The 17,137-nt window shown below is 45.9% G+C and overlaps 1 protein-coding gene across 4 annotated transcripts in view; it reads right to left on the reverse strand.

The window, feature by feature from the left end:
• Window positions 1-365: 365 nt before the first annotated feature.
• The window catches only part of Unr (cold shock domain-containing Unr), a 46,042-nt gene continuing 29,270 nt past the window's right edge, over window positions 366-17,137 (reverse strand). For all 4 annotated transcript variants that reach the window (XM_068373934.1, XM_068373932.1, XM_068373933.1 and 1 more), the window contains exons 15-17: window positions 12,999-13,163; window positions 5,304-5,472; window positions 366-4,807 (exon numbers count right to left, since the gene is read on the reverse strand). In XM_068373934.1, the coding sequence (XP_068230035.1) occupies window positions 4,630-4,807; window positions 5,304-5,472; window positions 12,999-13,163 (512 nt within the window). In that variant the 3' untranslated portion in view covers window positions 366-4,629. The remainder of the gene's footprint in view (window positions 4,808-5,303; window positions 5,473-12,998; window positions 13,164-17,137) is intronic.

Genomic DNA, 17,137 nt, shown 5'->3' on the forward strand with positions numbered 1-17,137 from the left:
ACATACATACCACGGATCACTCTTAAAGAGAACCCGGAGCTAGCTAGCTTCCACGACCAGGAATTCCTCTCTCCCCTCCAACAGGCCTAATCCCCATTCTCAGAGTGTATGACCCTGACCGCACTTTTTTTACTCACAATGCACCAAGAAACCCCCAGAAGTATCTCCCCAGGTCAAAGGCCACCATTTCACTCCTGGTCATTGACGTGTGAGGTCGACTTTCCAAGTTTGGAACCTAAATGGAAATAAGCTATCACCAGGACTCCACCAAGAACCTTCTGTACCATATAACAAAGACAATTATGAATTGACATAAAACACATTACAACTTGGCATACCAGAGGTATTAAATAAAAGATATAAAATAATTTGCATATTTTTATTACTTTTTTTGAGTTGCTTGATACAAAAACTTGTCAGCATTGTCTCCATTCCTGTTACCGTAAGCAGGGAGGCCACTTAAAGAGATGTTTAAGAATAATAGTTTGTATACAGAAGCACACATACAAGTTTTTTGCTTTTTGTTGTTTTGAGCTTTTTTTTATATATATACGCAGCTTCCGATCATGGTCAACATGATCCAAGAGGCTACTTTTATTGAAGTCACTTTTTGTTACTCAGCAGCTTATACTGGTCTCGGCAGATGTAAAGAGTATTTCTTATCAAGACATCAAAAATATGATGAAATGTTCAATCTTCACACCTGCAGAGGTGATAACTTCTAATTTATCTTAGAATGTACACTTACAAAAAGATTTAAAAGAAAAATTGTTCTACAACTTGGACTTTGAAACATGGTTTTGCACCAAAGAACAAATGTTGCCTTGTAAAGAAAGAGACAATGAAGAGCTAAAGTATAAGAAATTGAAACAACTAAAGGGCATATAGTAACAGTATCATATCAGACCAAATACTTCTGTACAATAGTATTAAAAATGATTATAAAAAAGTCATAATAAATATAAAGTATTGGTCACGCACTTCTTTTCCACTTATTCTGGTGTCTAACATGACTATACATATGCTTTGGTGTATGTTTTTCTTGAAATAACAATATCAGAAAAATGCCACATGAAAACAAAAATGGTGGTAAGGGGAGGTTGACTTTGCAGCATACAATAGATGACTAACAGAATCGCCTTTAAACCACACAAGAGCAGTCTTATTAGATTAGGTGAAGAATACTTATTTCTACGAAAACCTCGATTCTTCGGGTAGGTTATGACCGACTAAGAGTCGCCACATTTGATCCATTAACGCCATTAGCAACAATTCACGTAACTGTTTCTTCGAGTGAGGCAGAAACAGGAATGGAAAAACCTCCATACATCCTCTTATTAATGTTTATCACATAAACAAAGATACTTTCAGTAGTATGATGAATTTCAGATTTAAAATCCAAGGAAAATATATGCTACTAACCAGACTATGGGATATACAAATTCAGTAAAATCTTCAGAATAGAGAATACTAATGCAGAGAGATAGATAGAAACTTGATCGTTTCTCAGAAAAAAAAATGAAGTCAAGACATTAGGGTGTCTTCATAGCAAGGATTTACCTTAAAAGAATAAAGAAAATTAATAACAAAATGAATTCAAACAAGAGGTTGTAACAATGCAGTTCAAAATATATACCATACAAATGCAATGACCCTGCATTAATCACTCTGACAAGTTCCACAATAAAAAACAAATGCTCCAAAGCAACCTTGTACACATAAATTTATCTGATATGCAAGAAGTAAGGCTACTCCGCGCTCTCTGCAGGTCTGTTCTTAACTTTCTCAGAAAAGGGTTTATATTCATCCCCATCTACAAATATTCAAATCTGCACAGAAATCAACAGCAGAGAAGAATGCTTGCACATACATGCTCTATTCTGTCACTTTATGGAAACTTCACACAAAATATTTATCATTGCTCATTCACAACCAGGAGCAACAATGAACATTTTACTATCATAAAGGGATGAGGTGACTTTTCATCTAACTTTAAAACACATTAATCTCTTTATATTTAATATTAGGAGTATATTCATGGCACAATTAAGAAGACACAGTGAGTTTTATTGGACATGACACCCTTTAGATTACCAAACACGCAGATCTTGGCTGTTATCTTTACGTCTTCAACTTTAACCAATGCCAACTGCAAAATAATTCACGCTAAAATTTTTCATCTTTGGTTAACCCTACGGTATGACTTCAATTTTTTAATTGTATGGACTACTGATTCAATTGTTTTCAAAATATCTGATTTGCATGCTCACCGACTTAAAATAATTATAAAACACTAGACACCGTACTAACAAGCATAAAAAAAAAAAATAACAAGCCATATCCATGAAGGAGTGGTATATACACTTCTGACCACTGGTGATGTGTGAAGAAGGTACAACTCTCACTAAACATCAGTGAATGGGAAATTTGTTTCACAAACTTGTCACATATGATGTAAGCTTCATCGGAACAGCTTCAAGTGTCTTTTTTACGGCAAAATACCCACATCATTATTCTTCTTACCTTGCCTCACATATAGGCTCCCTCAATCTACATTCAAACATCATAAGTTGAACCAAATCAGGTGTGTATTAATACCAGCTCCTGTTATGAAGTCGTATTGGTGGCAGGAAAAATAATGCATAATGTAAACATCAATAGTTGCATTGCTTTCAAACTGCAAAGGAACTAAAATTAAAAAAAAAAAAAAAAAACCTTCTGCCAGTAATCAAAGTTAAAACTGTATCAAAATGGGTCACAGGCGTCCACACACTGACCAGTCAAGATAAAATGACCTTAAATCACCATTTTGTATAAACTGGTTATGTTCTTGATGTAATGTTACAGGCAAGGTTAAATGTAGTTAACACAACAGTATCTTCAAGTGCATTTTATGTATAAATACGTCTCTTTTGCGTATTTATCCCTCTAGTTGCGTGGGATCACAGACTTGAACACAGCCTTATTGTTGAGGTATAAATATGAAAACTCATTTGCAGTTCATCAGTTCTTTGCTAACTGGAATAAACAATTTTGGGTCTCAGCGTTCGTTACTAAAAGGTGTAAACACTTTTAAGATTTTCCAGAATGAAAAGAATCCGCCTTGCCTAATAATAAAACTACAATATAATTCAGCATCTTAAAAATCATATTTTACTTTGAGTAAGTATTACCGAATCATGTTTGTTGAGACTTTGATTTTACACTAGACTCAGAATTGCTATCCACTAAATATACACACATCAGTTCTCAGCATCCCTGGATATTTCAGTTTACACTAATAATTTTTGTTTTAATACAGAGCAACAACTATTTTAAAAATATCACAACTCAGTTTAAAATCTCATTAAAAAACTACTAGACTAACTCTACACAAGATCAAAACTAACCTTTCACTTATTTCACAGGGGGGGTTGATCTTTCCTTTACTACTGAAACACGGAGTAAACTAGAATGGTCAGACTAAGGCATACTAAAACCTAACCTATTATAGTGCTCAAGGCATTAAAATCCTTCCCCTGGATCGATTTTCATCTAAGGATACTTAGGGGTTTACCGAGAGAAATGTTTTGTACTGTGGTGTTCCTACTATTTCCCAAAAGCACCAAAGTACCAAACTAAAATATCCAAGGACACATAAGAACAGCTACTTTGTATTCTTTTTTTTGAAAGGACTCTGATGACTGTCGACAGTTTTTCTAAACTACTATTATTAATCAGTAACACACTGAAATCTTAAGCAAGGTGGTTAAGTAGTGCTTCACATTCATAGACTGAATAATAGTACTCGTTTAAAGCCATGTACTGCTTAATACAATCAGGGGATTGTTCTGCACTCAAAATAGTTACTACTTCTACTATGAAAAATGGGGAAACTTTATCAAGCTCAGTTGTGCAAGTTTTAGCTTAAATTACACAACAATTATTTTTATCATTCTTCAATTATCAAGATAACAACAATCACTCTGCATTTAAATAAATGCCATAGCAGGAATATCATCATGACGCCACACACTCGCTTTGGAGACAATCATTGCATCTATGTTTTCAGAAGAAGGTATGGTGATGATAACCTACAGCATACAAAGCCATGACTAAACTATGAAGACGTTTGGCAAGTAACAAAAGCAAAAGTGGAGTTTTAGTTTCAATCGCTGTAAGTGGCCTCCGTAGGAAAACTTGGTTGCGAGAACACATTCGTTACAATCACTCAAGATTTTTTTTTTTTTTTTAGCAATACTGGGTTACAGCAGGGCATTGCACTTCATGACCCAATGAGCCGTGACTAATGACGAGTCGAATCACCAGCGTTGCTACTGCTTGTTTTCTCCTCAAAATGACCTCTCAACAGAAGCATACACCTCACATTTTCCAAATGGTACCTCTATGGTTTTTCAAAAAGGGATAAATATGTTACTGCTGGCAACCTTAAGCTTCATTAGCATTTGCTTGTCCAATTTTACAAAGTTTGCTGAGTGGAATGCGAGTAGTGTTTCCAATGCTAAGGTCTCCAATGACAGCCTAACAATTTTATAAAGACTAACACCAAGAGAATCAAAGGAACAGAAACTGACAAAGATGACCTAGAATATTACTGTCTTTGATTTCTATTTCCTGAACACAATGAAGCTAAGATACAGCCAAATTCTGAGAGTCCGACGTTGTGCGTTGAAGCTTGAAACCCTTGCTGCCATCAGGCCCTTTTGGCTGACGTAAGACACTCAAGCGCGGCTTACTTCCGTCACAATGCAAACTCTTTAGACGGCTAATGAGGCGATCTGGTCGTTGTGTTGGGGCATTCTTTGACCTGATAAGAGGAGCGAGATATGTATGAGCCTACTTAGCAATATTTTGGGTCACTCCTTTTAGACAGGCGTGTCCTAACTCGATTTTTTTTTTTTTTTATTACCAAACAACTTTATATCACTGATGGGAGGCCTGTAGTATGTACAAATATTACCATCAAAATGGTGTTAACCCTTTTACCCCCAAAGGACGTACTGGTACGTTTCACAAAAGCCATCCCTTTACACCCATGGACATACCGGTACGTCCTTGCAAAAAAATGCTATAAAATTTTTTCTTTTCATATTTTTTATATTTTTTTTTTAGAAAATTCAGGCATTTTCCAAGAGAATGAGACCAACCTGACCTCTCTATGACAAAAATTAAGGCTGTTAGAGCAATTAAAAAAAAATATACTGCAAAATGTGCTGGGAAAAAAATAACCACTTGGGGGTTAAGGGTTGAAAATTTCCAAATAGCCTGGGGGTAAAAGGGTTAAAAAACGTAATTCTACTTACATGATACGTGAGATGCTGCATGCAGCTGACTTGCCAGTCTTCTGGTTGGTGATGATGACAAATTCAACTTCATCACCAGGACTTAGAGATGTACCATCCTTGACTTCTGACTGGTGGAAGAACAGTTTTTTGCCTTCTTCAGTTTCATAGTTCAGGAACCCATACTGACCTAAAATTGAAATAAAGTTGGTCAGCAATATAAGAGAGAAATTAATAATCACATGAACTGAAAGCGATTCCTTGTAACAAGACTACATGCCACTACCTAATTTCAATAGCCCTATACTACAGCATTAAATTAAGCGTTCTTAAGCATGTAACGACAGGCTATGTCTGCATCTTGCACCCGAGTAAGGCTAACCTTTACTAACCAACCAATCTGCTAAATAGGACCTGTTACTTGGAAAACAGGTTTAAAGGCCGTTCATGAATGGCAGAGGCAAGAGACAGTAACATTGCCCTATCGAGCAGGACAAGGCCCTAGAGACTGACCACATATACATATGATCAGCACCCAAGGCCCCTCTCCAGCCAAGCTAGGACCAAGGAGGGCCAACCAATGGCTGCTGATGACTCAGCAGATAAGATGTATAGGCTCCCCCCAACCCCATATCCTTAGCTCACAAGGATGGTGAGGCTGCAGCGACTAAAGAAACTAACGAGTTTGAGCAGGACTCAAACCCCAGTCTGGCATTCACCAGTCAGAAATGTTACCTGACAATCTGTTGGACGAAGATAGAGATTTGCGCAAGCTTAATAGTTTCCAGTAGTGTCTGCAACCTCACCATCCTTGTAAGCTAGGGAGAACCTACAGATCTACCTGCTGAGAAGTCGGCAGCCATTCCCTAGTCCAAGCTTCATGGAGAGTCGGCTTACGCACTGATCATGCATATACCTACAGTATATAGTCAGTCTCTAAGACATTGCCTGTCCCTTACCTCTGCCATTCATGCCTTAATAATATCACAAATTTTAAGTAATTTGTAGTTTTCCTAACAATACTTACCTCGAACTACTTTCATAGGAGTATCTGGGATCTCCTCCCAACCGACCAGAGTTTTGTGTAGTTTACCCTAGTCCCGTTTTCAGGTGGAGTGGAACACGCCCTGAGGCTATCCCCAGGTCAGAGCGCATGCTTGCTCAGGTCTCGATCTCCAGTAAGTTCTTAGTAACTTAGGTATCTATGAAGTCCAGCTAGGCACTCTGGGTAGGATGGGCGGGCCATTACCCGAAAGTAGTTCGAGGTAAGTATTGTTAGGAAAAATACAAATTACTTAAAATTTGTGATTTGTTCCAACACAGAGTACTTACCTCGAACTACTTTCTTAGGAGACTTATACCTTAGGAGGTGGGAGTGTCCTTCAGGACCTAGAGACCGTGACGAGAATAGAAGAGGAACCTAGGTAGGAGACTAGGAGTTCTGCTGACCTAAAGAAAACACGAGAAAATAGGGAAAACTACGCAAAAAAAAAAAAACATCCTAGTGTCTAAGTAACTCACTTCTGCAAAAATCCTAGGAGACATGTCCTTCCAATGATAGTGTATCCCATGGCAGTTTCAGAGGGCTACCCGAGTCATTTCGGGTAAGGGAATAGGGGAAGGAAGAACAAGGGGGCTCAGGAAGGAACCTGTGTCTCTTGGACTCGCTACCCGCAGTTACCACTGGGGCTACACCATTAAACCGTTTGGAGCGCGGAAATGATGGGACCGAGCGAGAGCCCACCCAGGGACTTTCTTGAGTAGTCCTTCAAGCAGTGAGCCGTAAAGGTCGACTGGTTAGACCAAGTACCTGCCCTCAGGATTTGGCCCACTGCCATGTTCTTCTCAAATGTCAAAGAAGTATTTACTGTAGACTCCTAATACTGTGGGGTCTGGGCTTTCCTGGAAAGGGGACCCCTGCACTACTGTAGGGCCTGACGATCACTTGCCTTATCCAGAAGAATAAAGTGTTCTTGGAGACTGGCTCCTTCACAGTCCCAAGGAAAATGAACAGACTCTTGACCTCGGGATGAAGTCTACCTGTCCTTTCTAAATACTGCCATACTGCAAGTCCCTCAGTTTGTCCGAGCGAGGGATAGCTGGCACTGAGAACAATTCCACTGTGGGGTCCCAAACAGCTGGATTCCGAGTCTTGGCTACGAAGGAGGGTAAGAATCTGAAAGTAGTTTCTCACCAGCCCTTCGAGTGTGAGATCTCGTACGACAGGCCAAGAATCTCACCTACTCTTTGCTGATGCTAGAGCTAAACGAAAGACTGCCTTGAGGGTGAGCTCCTTGTCTAGAATGTCTTTTAGAGGCTCGAAGGAAGGTTCCAAAAGCATCTTCAAGTACCCTAGCTACATCCCCCTGGGGCACTCTAACGGCTTGGGGGAAAAACGACTGCTCGAAGCTCTTGAAGAGCGTCGAGATCTACCTGGAGGCACCCAGGTCTATGTCCTTCAGGAGGAAGACTTGGGATGGATATGCCCACTTCGTCCCTGAGATAGACGGCCTGATGTTCTTCGAGGAGCACCCCTTACAAATGGTAGCCCACTACGCCTGGTACACCTCGACTGACGAACGCCTCAGGTACCCTGACATCCTTGATGCCGTCCTCGACGGAAATCCTTCTTTTTTCAGGAGACGCTCGATAACCTCCACGCGTGAAGGAGGGACCAAGGGTTTTCGTGGAACCTCTGAAAGTGAGGCTGCCGGAGAAGGTCTGGTCTGTCTGGAAGTGGCCCAGGTGTAAGGCATGCCAGTTCCTTTAGATCCGCGAACCACTCTCTCTCTGGCCACCAGGGCGCTACTAAAGTCACCCACAGGTTGGCCGTCCGTCTCATTGGAAGGCGTCCTCGAACGCTGCTGCTGGATCTGGCACAAGAAAACAAAACACGGGGAGCTGTGCGTTTAGTCTCGTGGCGAAGAGGTCTATCACCGGCGAGCCCCACTTCAGGGAGAGGGTTTTGACCACTTCTGGGTGTAGGGACCACTTGGGCCCTACCACTCGACCCTTCCTGTTGAGGCCGTCGGCCACGACGTTCCTCTTCCCCAGAGAGAACCTGGCTGAAAAATTAATTTGTTCCACTTCAGCCCATTCTAGGAACTCCATCGTGAGACTGCACCGTCCCTTCGACTTCAGTCCTCCTTGCTCTTTCATGTAGGCCACCACCGTGGCGTTGTCGCACCCCGGATCCACGGAGCTTCCCCGGGGTAGATGGACGATCTCTAGGCACGCTCTTTGTACGATCCTCATCTCCAGCACGTATATGTGCAGGTTCGTCTCCTCGACTTCCCATTTACCTTTTGCCGTTTTGTCGAGAAGATGGGCACCCCAGCTCTCCTTGGATACGTCCGTGAACAGGAGTATCACTAGAGGGTCGGCAGCAAGGAGCATTCCCTTGAGGGTGTTCGTTCCGATTGCTACCACCCCAGGACTTCCTTCGTCTCCGGGGACACCAGGACTGTCTAGCCCGGGGAGTCCTATCACACTTTGCCAGACCTTGGCTCTCCTGGGCTGATCGGACAGGAAGGGCCAAAGTATCTATTTCAGGGTGTCCAGTTTCTCCGCGGAGGGGAAGGCCCTCGCCATCCGGGAGTCTAGAACCAACCCTAGGTAGGTCATCCTGGTGGAGGAAATCAGCCGGGACTTCTCCAGGTTGATGATGATACTCAAGACGTTGTAGAACTGCAGGAGCTTCTCGCCTTACTCCCTCAGTACTTCTTCTGAGACTGAAAGCAACAACCAGTCATCTAGATACCGAATCTGGCGGACGTCCTGCTTGTGCGCCCAGCCTGAAACTGTTGCGAAGACTTTCGTGAAGCCCTGAGGACTGTCGACAGTCCAAAGCATAGGGTTTTGAACTGCCACGTTTTGGTACTCCATTTTACCCTTAGGAATCTCCTGTTGGAGGGATGAACAGGGACCTGGAAGTAGACGTCTTTGAGGCCTATGGACCTCATGAAGTCCTCCTCCTTCAAGGTCGCTAGGACCGACTTCGGAGTGTCCATCTTGAAGTCGGTGTTGCACACGAATTGTTAAGGGCTGAAAGGTCTATGACTGGTCTCCGGAACCCTGTCACCTTCTCCACCAGGAAGAGCCTGTTGTAGAACCCTGGACTCGGTTTCTCGACTGGTTCTACTGCCCCTTTCACCAGCATTGCCGAGCCTTCTTCCTGCAATACTGGTACTCTCAAGGAGTCGTTGGGTGCCAACCACTCCGCCTGTTGATCTGGGATCCGAGGTGGGGGTCCGCTAGGAAGGGCAGCTTGTACCCCTCCTTTAGTACTGCTACGGTCCACGGATCCGCTCCGTGGTCCCGCCATGCTTGCCAAGATCGTTTGAGGCATCCCCCCACCTGAGGCGCCAGCAGGAGTAGGGGGCCTCCCCTCCTAACTCCTTCGAGAGCCGCGGCCTGAACACCTTCTCCTGGAGCCCGAGTAGGAGGGTTTGAAGGTTAACTGAGGAGTCAAAGCTCCCCTACGGGAGGCAAGGCAAGGGAAAGATTACGTGTGCCAACTTCTACATCCGACGGGCGGACGGAGCCGAAAAGGCACTGGGCAAAGGTGCGAGGGTCTCTCTCCAGCGGCCACTGAGGCAGGCACTGGAGACGCAATAGCCCCGTTCGACCTGCTAGGGAGAAAACCACTTTGCCTTCGTCACGGATGGAGCCGTCAGGAACAGGGGTATCCGTCATGGGTCTACCCCCTCCCGGGGAAATCCGTGGGGTTTAAGTACCCTGCCATGTCAGCGGCCTCTTCCGATGCTTGGATGGGGCTGGCCGGGACGACGACACGGCTGGCTCCATCACGGATGGAGCCGCCGGGACGGAGGTAGCCGTCATGGGTGTGTCAGCGGCCACCTTTAATGCTTGGATGGGGTTGGCTGGGACGATGGAGCAGCTATCTCCATCACGGATGAAGCCGTCATGGGTCTACCCCCTCCCGGGGAAATCCGTGGGGTTTAAGTACCCTGCCATGTCAGCGGCCGCCTCCGATGCTTGGATGGGGCTGGCCGGGACGATGGCACGAATGGAGCCGCCGGGACGGAGGTAGTCGTCATGGGTGTGTCAGCGGCCACCTCCAATGCTTGCATGGGGCTGGCCGGGATGATGGAGCGGCTATCTCCATCACGGATAAAGCCACTGGGACGGAGGTAGCCGTCATGGGTCTACCCCCTCCCGGGGAATCCGTGGGGTGTGAGTACCCTGGTATACCAGCAGTTGACCACGAAGCCTGAATGGAGCTGTCGTGGTACCGGGTATGGATGCCATGCTACCGGGTCGAGCCAGCGGCTACCTCCGCTGGAAGGATGGAGCTCCTGAGGAGATCCATGGAGCCACGGGCTTCCCAGTGCTGGCTGGTTGGTTCCTTCGTTCAGGGCGGGCCATCGAAGAGCCGGAGGCCGGGACAAGGCTGCCAGTCCGAAGGGGTGACTCTCTCCGCTGGGCGGGAGAAGTCGGAACCTACGCGGGTTTATGCCTGTTGACGTCTTGGAGGCTGGGACACGGCTGCCAGACCGAAGGGGCGACTCTCCGCTGGGCAGAAGGAGTCGGAACCCTCGTGGACTTATACCGGTCTGCCAGAGCCTGCTGTAGGGTTGCCGGGGTTCATGTCGAAGGACGGGCATCGCCGTTGGAACGGGGGCCTCCGTCCTGGGTCCAACAACTCTTCCGGAGGTTCTCGTATCTGCGGGCCTGCCCGTCGAGGAAAACCGAGGGCTGCGCTCGTGACGAGCTAGGTGGCCTTTGGAGGTCAGGACTCTGCTGCCAGACCGAAGGGGCGACACTCTCCGCTGGGCGGACGGAGCCGGAACCTTCGCGGACTTACGCCTGTCGACTGGAACCTACCATGAAGAGTCCCTCCGTCGGGTGCCGCTGCTGCCAGAGGAGTATCTATCCGGGGAGTTTGTCCTCGGACGCCAACTTGAAGGGCCCGGTGCCGCTGCTAGCTGCAGCAGCCTGTCGAGGTGAACCACCACCCACTCACTGCTCTTGGGGGATCTTGAGCGCCGACTCTCGTGGCGCGACCCCGAGGGGGAGCTAGAACGTGACAACTTCTTGCAGGACTTCTCCCTTCGTCTCCTGAGCTTCCTCAGCGCCTCGTCTTGGGAGGCTCCTTCTCTGCGACGTCCTCGGCTGCAGAAGTGACTGAAAACCACGCCAAAGAGGCTGGAGAAGAATTAGGGACATTTTTCCCCCACATGGGGTCATCAGAGGAGACGTGGCCTGCTTGAACCAGGACTCCGTCTCCCAACACACTCCCACCCCTTCCTCAAGTCCCTCACTCGTCTGGAACGACGCCACAACCCCACTATCCTGAAGATCAGACTCTTGGGGAAGGGCCGCGGGCCTCTTCCCCGCAACGGACTTACCTCGTCCCCTACTCTGGGTAGGGGAGGGTGGTAGGGAAGCTCGGTCAGACGAGACGCCCGGCGAAGCAAGGGAGGAAGGGACGCTAGGCTTCTTAGGCGACCTCTTCATCGCCTACCTCTTCTTGGTGCTATACCGCTCCCACTCAGACTCCTGGGGAAGAGCATTGGGCCACTTCCCCACAACTGACTTACCTCGTCCCCTACTCTGGGTAGGGGAAGGTGGCTGTATAAAAGAAGCTCCATTCGACGAGGCATCGGGAGAAGTAAGCGGCGAGGAGAGGCTCGTCTTTCTATGTGACCTCTTGGACGCCTTCTTCTTCTTGGTGCCGAAGCGCACCCACTGCACCACGTTCCTGGATTCGCACTCCGGACACGTGGCTGTAGGAGAACATAAGCTGCCCCTACACGACGAACACAGAGGATAAGGGGAGGAAGGGGTATAGAATGAACACAATGGGTCCACATGGAGACCGCGTAAGACACAAAAGGGGGGTCGGGGACACACAGGGTCGCACTGGGTAAGGAGAGAGCGTCAAGATGTTATCACGACGCGACCAGAGAACTTACAGGAGATCGAGACCTGAGCAAGCATGCTCTCTGACCTGGGGATAGCCTCAGGGCGTGTTCCACTCCACCTAAGGTTACCCCTCATAGAAAACGGGACTAGGGTGAACTACACAAAACTCTGGTCGGTTGGGAGGAGGTCCCAGATACTCCTAAGAAAGTAGTTTGAGATAAGTACTCTGTGTTGGAACAAAATAGTGATTATGATGATCCTTTCATTTAATTAAGCGTCAAGAACCAAACAACTGGGTTTACAATCTATGGATAAGTCACGCAGTTAGGAAGAAAGTGTACACTAACATTAACTTTCATTTTATCATCAACACCAAGGACCATGATCCTGTTTGCAAACCTAGGACAAATGTTGCCGACAGGTAAACAGTCAACATTATTTTCACTATTAAAGTATAATATAAGAAACATTTTGACATTTATCATTTAATTTCAAAAGATATTTCAACTGGCTCAATCCATTCTGTATGAAGAACTAGGGCTCAAAGTTTGCATACCAGGTATGATCACTTTAGATAGGTAATATGTGTTAACTTAGGTAAATTTTTTAAAGACAACATAAATATCAACCTTGACATATTGACTGGATAAGAGAAGATTCCAGGTACCTCTTAAGAAAGTAGTTCGAGGTAAATCTGTGTTGGAACAAACAACTTTTGCTTCCAAACCAAAAACCAACATCTTTGGTATTATTGTGAGAACCCATATAATAGTTAATATCTAATCCACAAGACTTGTCAACTACTACTTCGGAAAAAAGCTCCAATACCTTTCACAGCATCCACAGTAGCTATCAATTTCTTGCGTATCGCTCGTATGAGCACCGCTCGACGAGACTCGTCCAACTGGAAGGTGACTTGATCTCCAGGTTGCAGCAGTTCCCTTTTATTGACAAGCCCGGTGATACCAAACTCATATTGAGCCAAGTCTTCATCTGCAAATGAAAACAGTACTTTACCTTTTATCTAGACATTTTAAAAACAATGAAAACTATATTGAACGAATAACTGAAATTACAACTTCCCAATACTTGTAGTAGTAAAAATTCTAGTCCTTGTTTGAACTACCCTTTTAGTATGGAGGCATCCAAGAAAAATGTGTACATACTTTAATTTTGAAATCACATGGAAAGCTGAGTCCCCCACACTTTGATTTTGACTCATCAATAAAATATATGTACATAAAATGTTATTTTCATTAGTAAAATAAATTTTTGAATATACTTACCCGATAATCATGTAGCTGTCAACTCTGTTGCCGACAGAAATCTACGGTCGGGATACGCCAGCGATCGCTATACAGGTGGGGGTGAACACCACAGCGCCATCTGTGGTCAGGTACTCCAGTACTTCTTGTCAACACCACCTCAATTTTTTCCTCGGTCCACTGGTTCTCTATGGGGAGGAAGGGTGGGTCAATTAAATCATGATTATCGGGTAAGTATATTCAAAAATTTATTTTACTGATGAAAATAACATTTTTCAATATTAATCTTACCCGATAATCATGTAGCTGATTCACACCCAGGGTGGTGGGTGGAGACCAGCATACATGTTAACAAAGAAGCTAAGTATCCCGTATTTTATTTTATTAGTTATTCAAAAATAACATAAAATAAATAAGTACCTGGTAAGGAAGACGACTTGAACCATTACTCTGCCTTTATTAAGTACGTCTTCCTTACTGAGCGTAGCGGTCCTCTTAGGATGCTGAACGACTCTTAGGTGCTGAAGTATAAAGGGCTGCAACCCATACTAAAGGACCTCATCACAACCTTTAACCTCGGAGCTTCTCAAGAAAGAATTGACCACCCGCCAAATCAACAAGGATGTGGAAGGCTTCTTAGCCGACCGTACAACCCATAAAAAGTATTCAAGAGAAAGGTTAAAAAGGTTATGGGATTATGGGAATGTAGTGGCTGAGCCCCCGCCTACTACTGCATTCGTTGCTACGAATGGTCCCAGGGTGTAGCAGTTCTCGTAAAGAGACTGGACATCTTTGAGATAGAATGATGCGAACACTGACTTGCTTCTCCAATAGGTTGCATCCATAACACTCTGCAGAGAACGGTTCTGTTTGAGGGCCACTGAAGTAGCCACAGCTCTCACTTCATGTGTCCTTACCTTCAGCAAAGCAAGGTCTTCTTCCTTCAGATGAGAATGTGCTTCCCTAATCAGGAGCCTGAATAGGTAAGAAACTGCGTTCTTAGACCTTGGAAGAGAAGGCTTCTTGATAGCACACCATAAGGCTTCTGATTGTCCTCGTAAAGGTTATGACCTTTTTAGATAGTACCTAAGAGCTCTAACTGGGCAAAGTACTCTCTCCAGTTCGTCCCCCACCAAGTTGGACAGGCTTGGGATCTCGAACGACTTAGGCCAAGGACGTGAAGGAAGCTCGTTTTAGCAAAAAACCGAGCTGCAAGGAACATGTAGCCGTTTCAGATGTGAAAACTATGTTCCTGCTGAAGGCGTGGATCTCACTTACTCTTTTAGCTGTTGTCAAGCACACGAGGAAAAGAGTTTCTAATGTGAGGTCCTTAAAAGAGGCTGATTGGAGAGGTTCAAATCTTGATGACATAAGGAACCTTAGGACCACGTCTAGATTCCAGCCTTGAGTGGACAACCGACGTTCCTTTGAGGTCTCAAAAGACCTAAGGAGGTCCTGTAGATCTTTGTTGGTGGAAAGATCCAAGCCTCTGTGGCGGAAAACCGCTGCCAACATACTTCTGTAACCCTTAATCGTAGGAGCTGAAAGGGATCTTACGTTCCTTAGATGTAACAGGAAGTCAGCAATCTGGGTTACAGTGGTACTGGATGAGGAAACTGCATTGGCCTTGTACCAGCTTCGGAAGACTTCCCCTTTAGACTGATAGACTCTGAGAGTGGATGTCCTCCTTGCTCTGGCAATCGCTCTGGCTGCCTCCTTCGAAAAGCCCCTAGTTCTTGAGAGTCTTTCGAAAGTCTGAAGGCAGTCAGACGAAGAGCGTGGAGGTTTGGATGTACCTTCTTTACGTGAGGTAGACGTAGAAGGTCCACTCCTAGAGGAAGAGTCCTGGGAATGTCGACCAGCCATTGCAGTACCTCTATGAACCATTCTCTCGCGGGCCAGAGCGGAGCCAACCAACGTCAGCCGTGTCCCTTTGCGAGAGACGAACTTCTGAAGTACCCTGTTGACAATCTTGAACGGCGGGAATGCATACAGGTCGAGATGGGACCAATCCAGCAGAAAAGCATCCACGTGAACTGCTGCTGGGTCTGGAATCGGAGAACAATACAACGGGAGCCTCTAGGTTATCGAGGTAGCGAACAGATCTATGGTTGGCTGACCCCACAGGGCCCAAAGTCTGCTGCAAACATTCTTGTGAAGGGTCCACTCTGTGGGGATGACCTGACCCTTCCGGCTAAGGCGATCTGCCATGACATTCATATCGCCCTGAATGAACCTCGTTACCAGCGTGAGCTTTCGATCTTTTAACCAGATGAGGAGGTCCCTTGCGATCTAGAACAACTTCCACGAATGAGTCCCTCCCTGCTTGGAGATGTAAGCCAAGGCTGTGGTGTTGTCAGAGTCCACCTCCACCACCTTGTTAAGCTGGAGGGACTTGAAGTTTATCAAGGCCAGATGAACCGCCAACAGCTCCTTGCAATAGATGTGAAGTGTCCTTAGCTCCTGATTCCATGTTCCCGAGCATTCCTGTCCGTCCAAAGTCGCACCCCAGCCCGTGTCTGATGCGTCAGAGAAGAGACGGCGGTCGGGTTTCTGAACAGCCAAAGGTAGACTTCCTTGAGAAGAAAGCTGTTCTTTCACCACGTGAGAGTAGACCTCCTCTCTTCGGAAACAGGAACTGAGATCGTCTCTGGCGTCATGTCCTTTATCCAGTGAGCCGCTAGATGATACTGAAGGGGGCGGAGGTGGCGTCTCCCTAACTCGATGAACAGGGCCAGCGATGAAAGTGTCCCTGTTAGACTCATCCACTACCTGACTGAGCATCGGTTCCTTCTCAGCATGCTCTGGATGCAATCTAGGGCTTAGTAGATCCTTGGGGCCGACGGAAAAGCCCGAAAAGCTCGACTCTGAAGATCCATACCCAGGTAGACAATGGTCTGGGATGGGACGAGCTGGGACTCCTCAAAATTGACCAGGAGGCCCAGTTCCTTGGTCAGATCCATAGTCCATCTGAGAATCTCCAGACAGCGACGACTTGTGGGAGCTCTTAAAAGCTAGTCGTCTGACGGAGCCGGACACAAGATCATGGTACTGCTGCACAGTCTGTGAACTGTCAACCATGGGGAAGCGAGGAAGTACAGCGACAACCCGAAGCTGTCTAGACTGTCTGGGTCGTACAGACAACTCCTTATCGGGTTGCTGAGGTTGCCGCACTGCGTCACAACAAGTCACTTCTGCTGGTTGTTGAACGTCTTCCCAGTGACACACTGACTCCGTAAACAAAAAATCCTCTAACAAGGACTAAGCTTGGACTGCATGTCTTGCAACAAAGCTCAAGGTCTATGGGAGCAGGTGTGGTAACAGACGGGGTTAGCGACTGAAGTGGAACCATTACCCTCCCTGGAAGCATGTTATGCTTAAATAAAAGTCCATAGGAGGCTAAGCAGCTAAAGGCTCCTCTCCAAATGACAGAGTCCTCAAGGGAATATCAGAAGGAGGGAGAATAGCACTTTCTCATCTACAGGAACCATATCCGAGAAAAGCTAAGTTCTCTCAGTGAGGGTTTCACTGGTGCAAAAGCAGCAGACTAGAAGGCAACGTTATGAAACTGCTTGACAGTCTAGTGAGTTGGCAACAACCAAAGATGTGTGACTGAGGAGCATGTGGTAAGGTATGCAGAGCATGCTGTATGCAGAGCATGCTGTATGTAGAGCATGCTGTAAGGTAAGCAGAGCATGTTGC

This window comes from Palaemon carinicauda, chromosome 5, assembly GCF_036898095.1.
Source record: "Palaemon carinicauda isolate YSFRI2023 chromosome 5, ASM3689809v2, whole genome shotgun sequence".
In the NCBI taxonomy this organism is placed as follows: domain Eukaryota; kingdom Metazoa; phylum Arthropoda; class Malacostraca; order Decapoda; family Palaemonidae; genus Palaemon; species Palaemon carinicauda.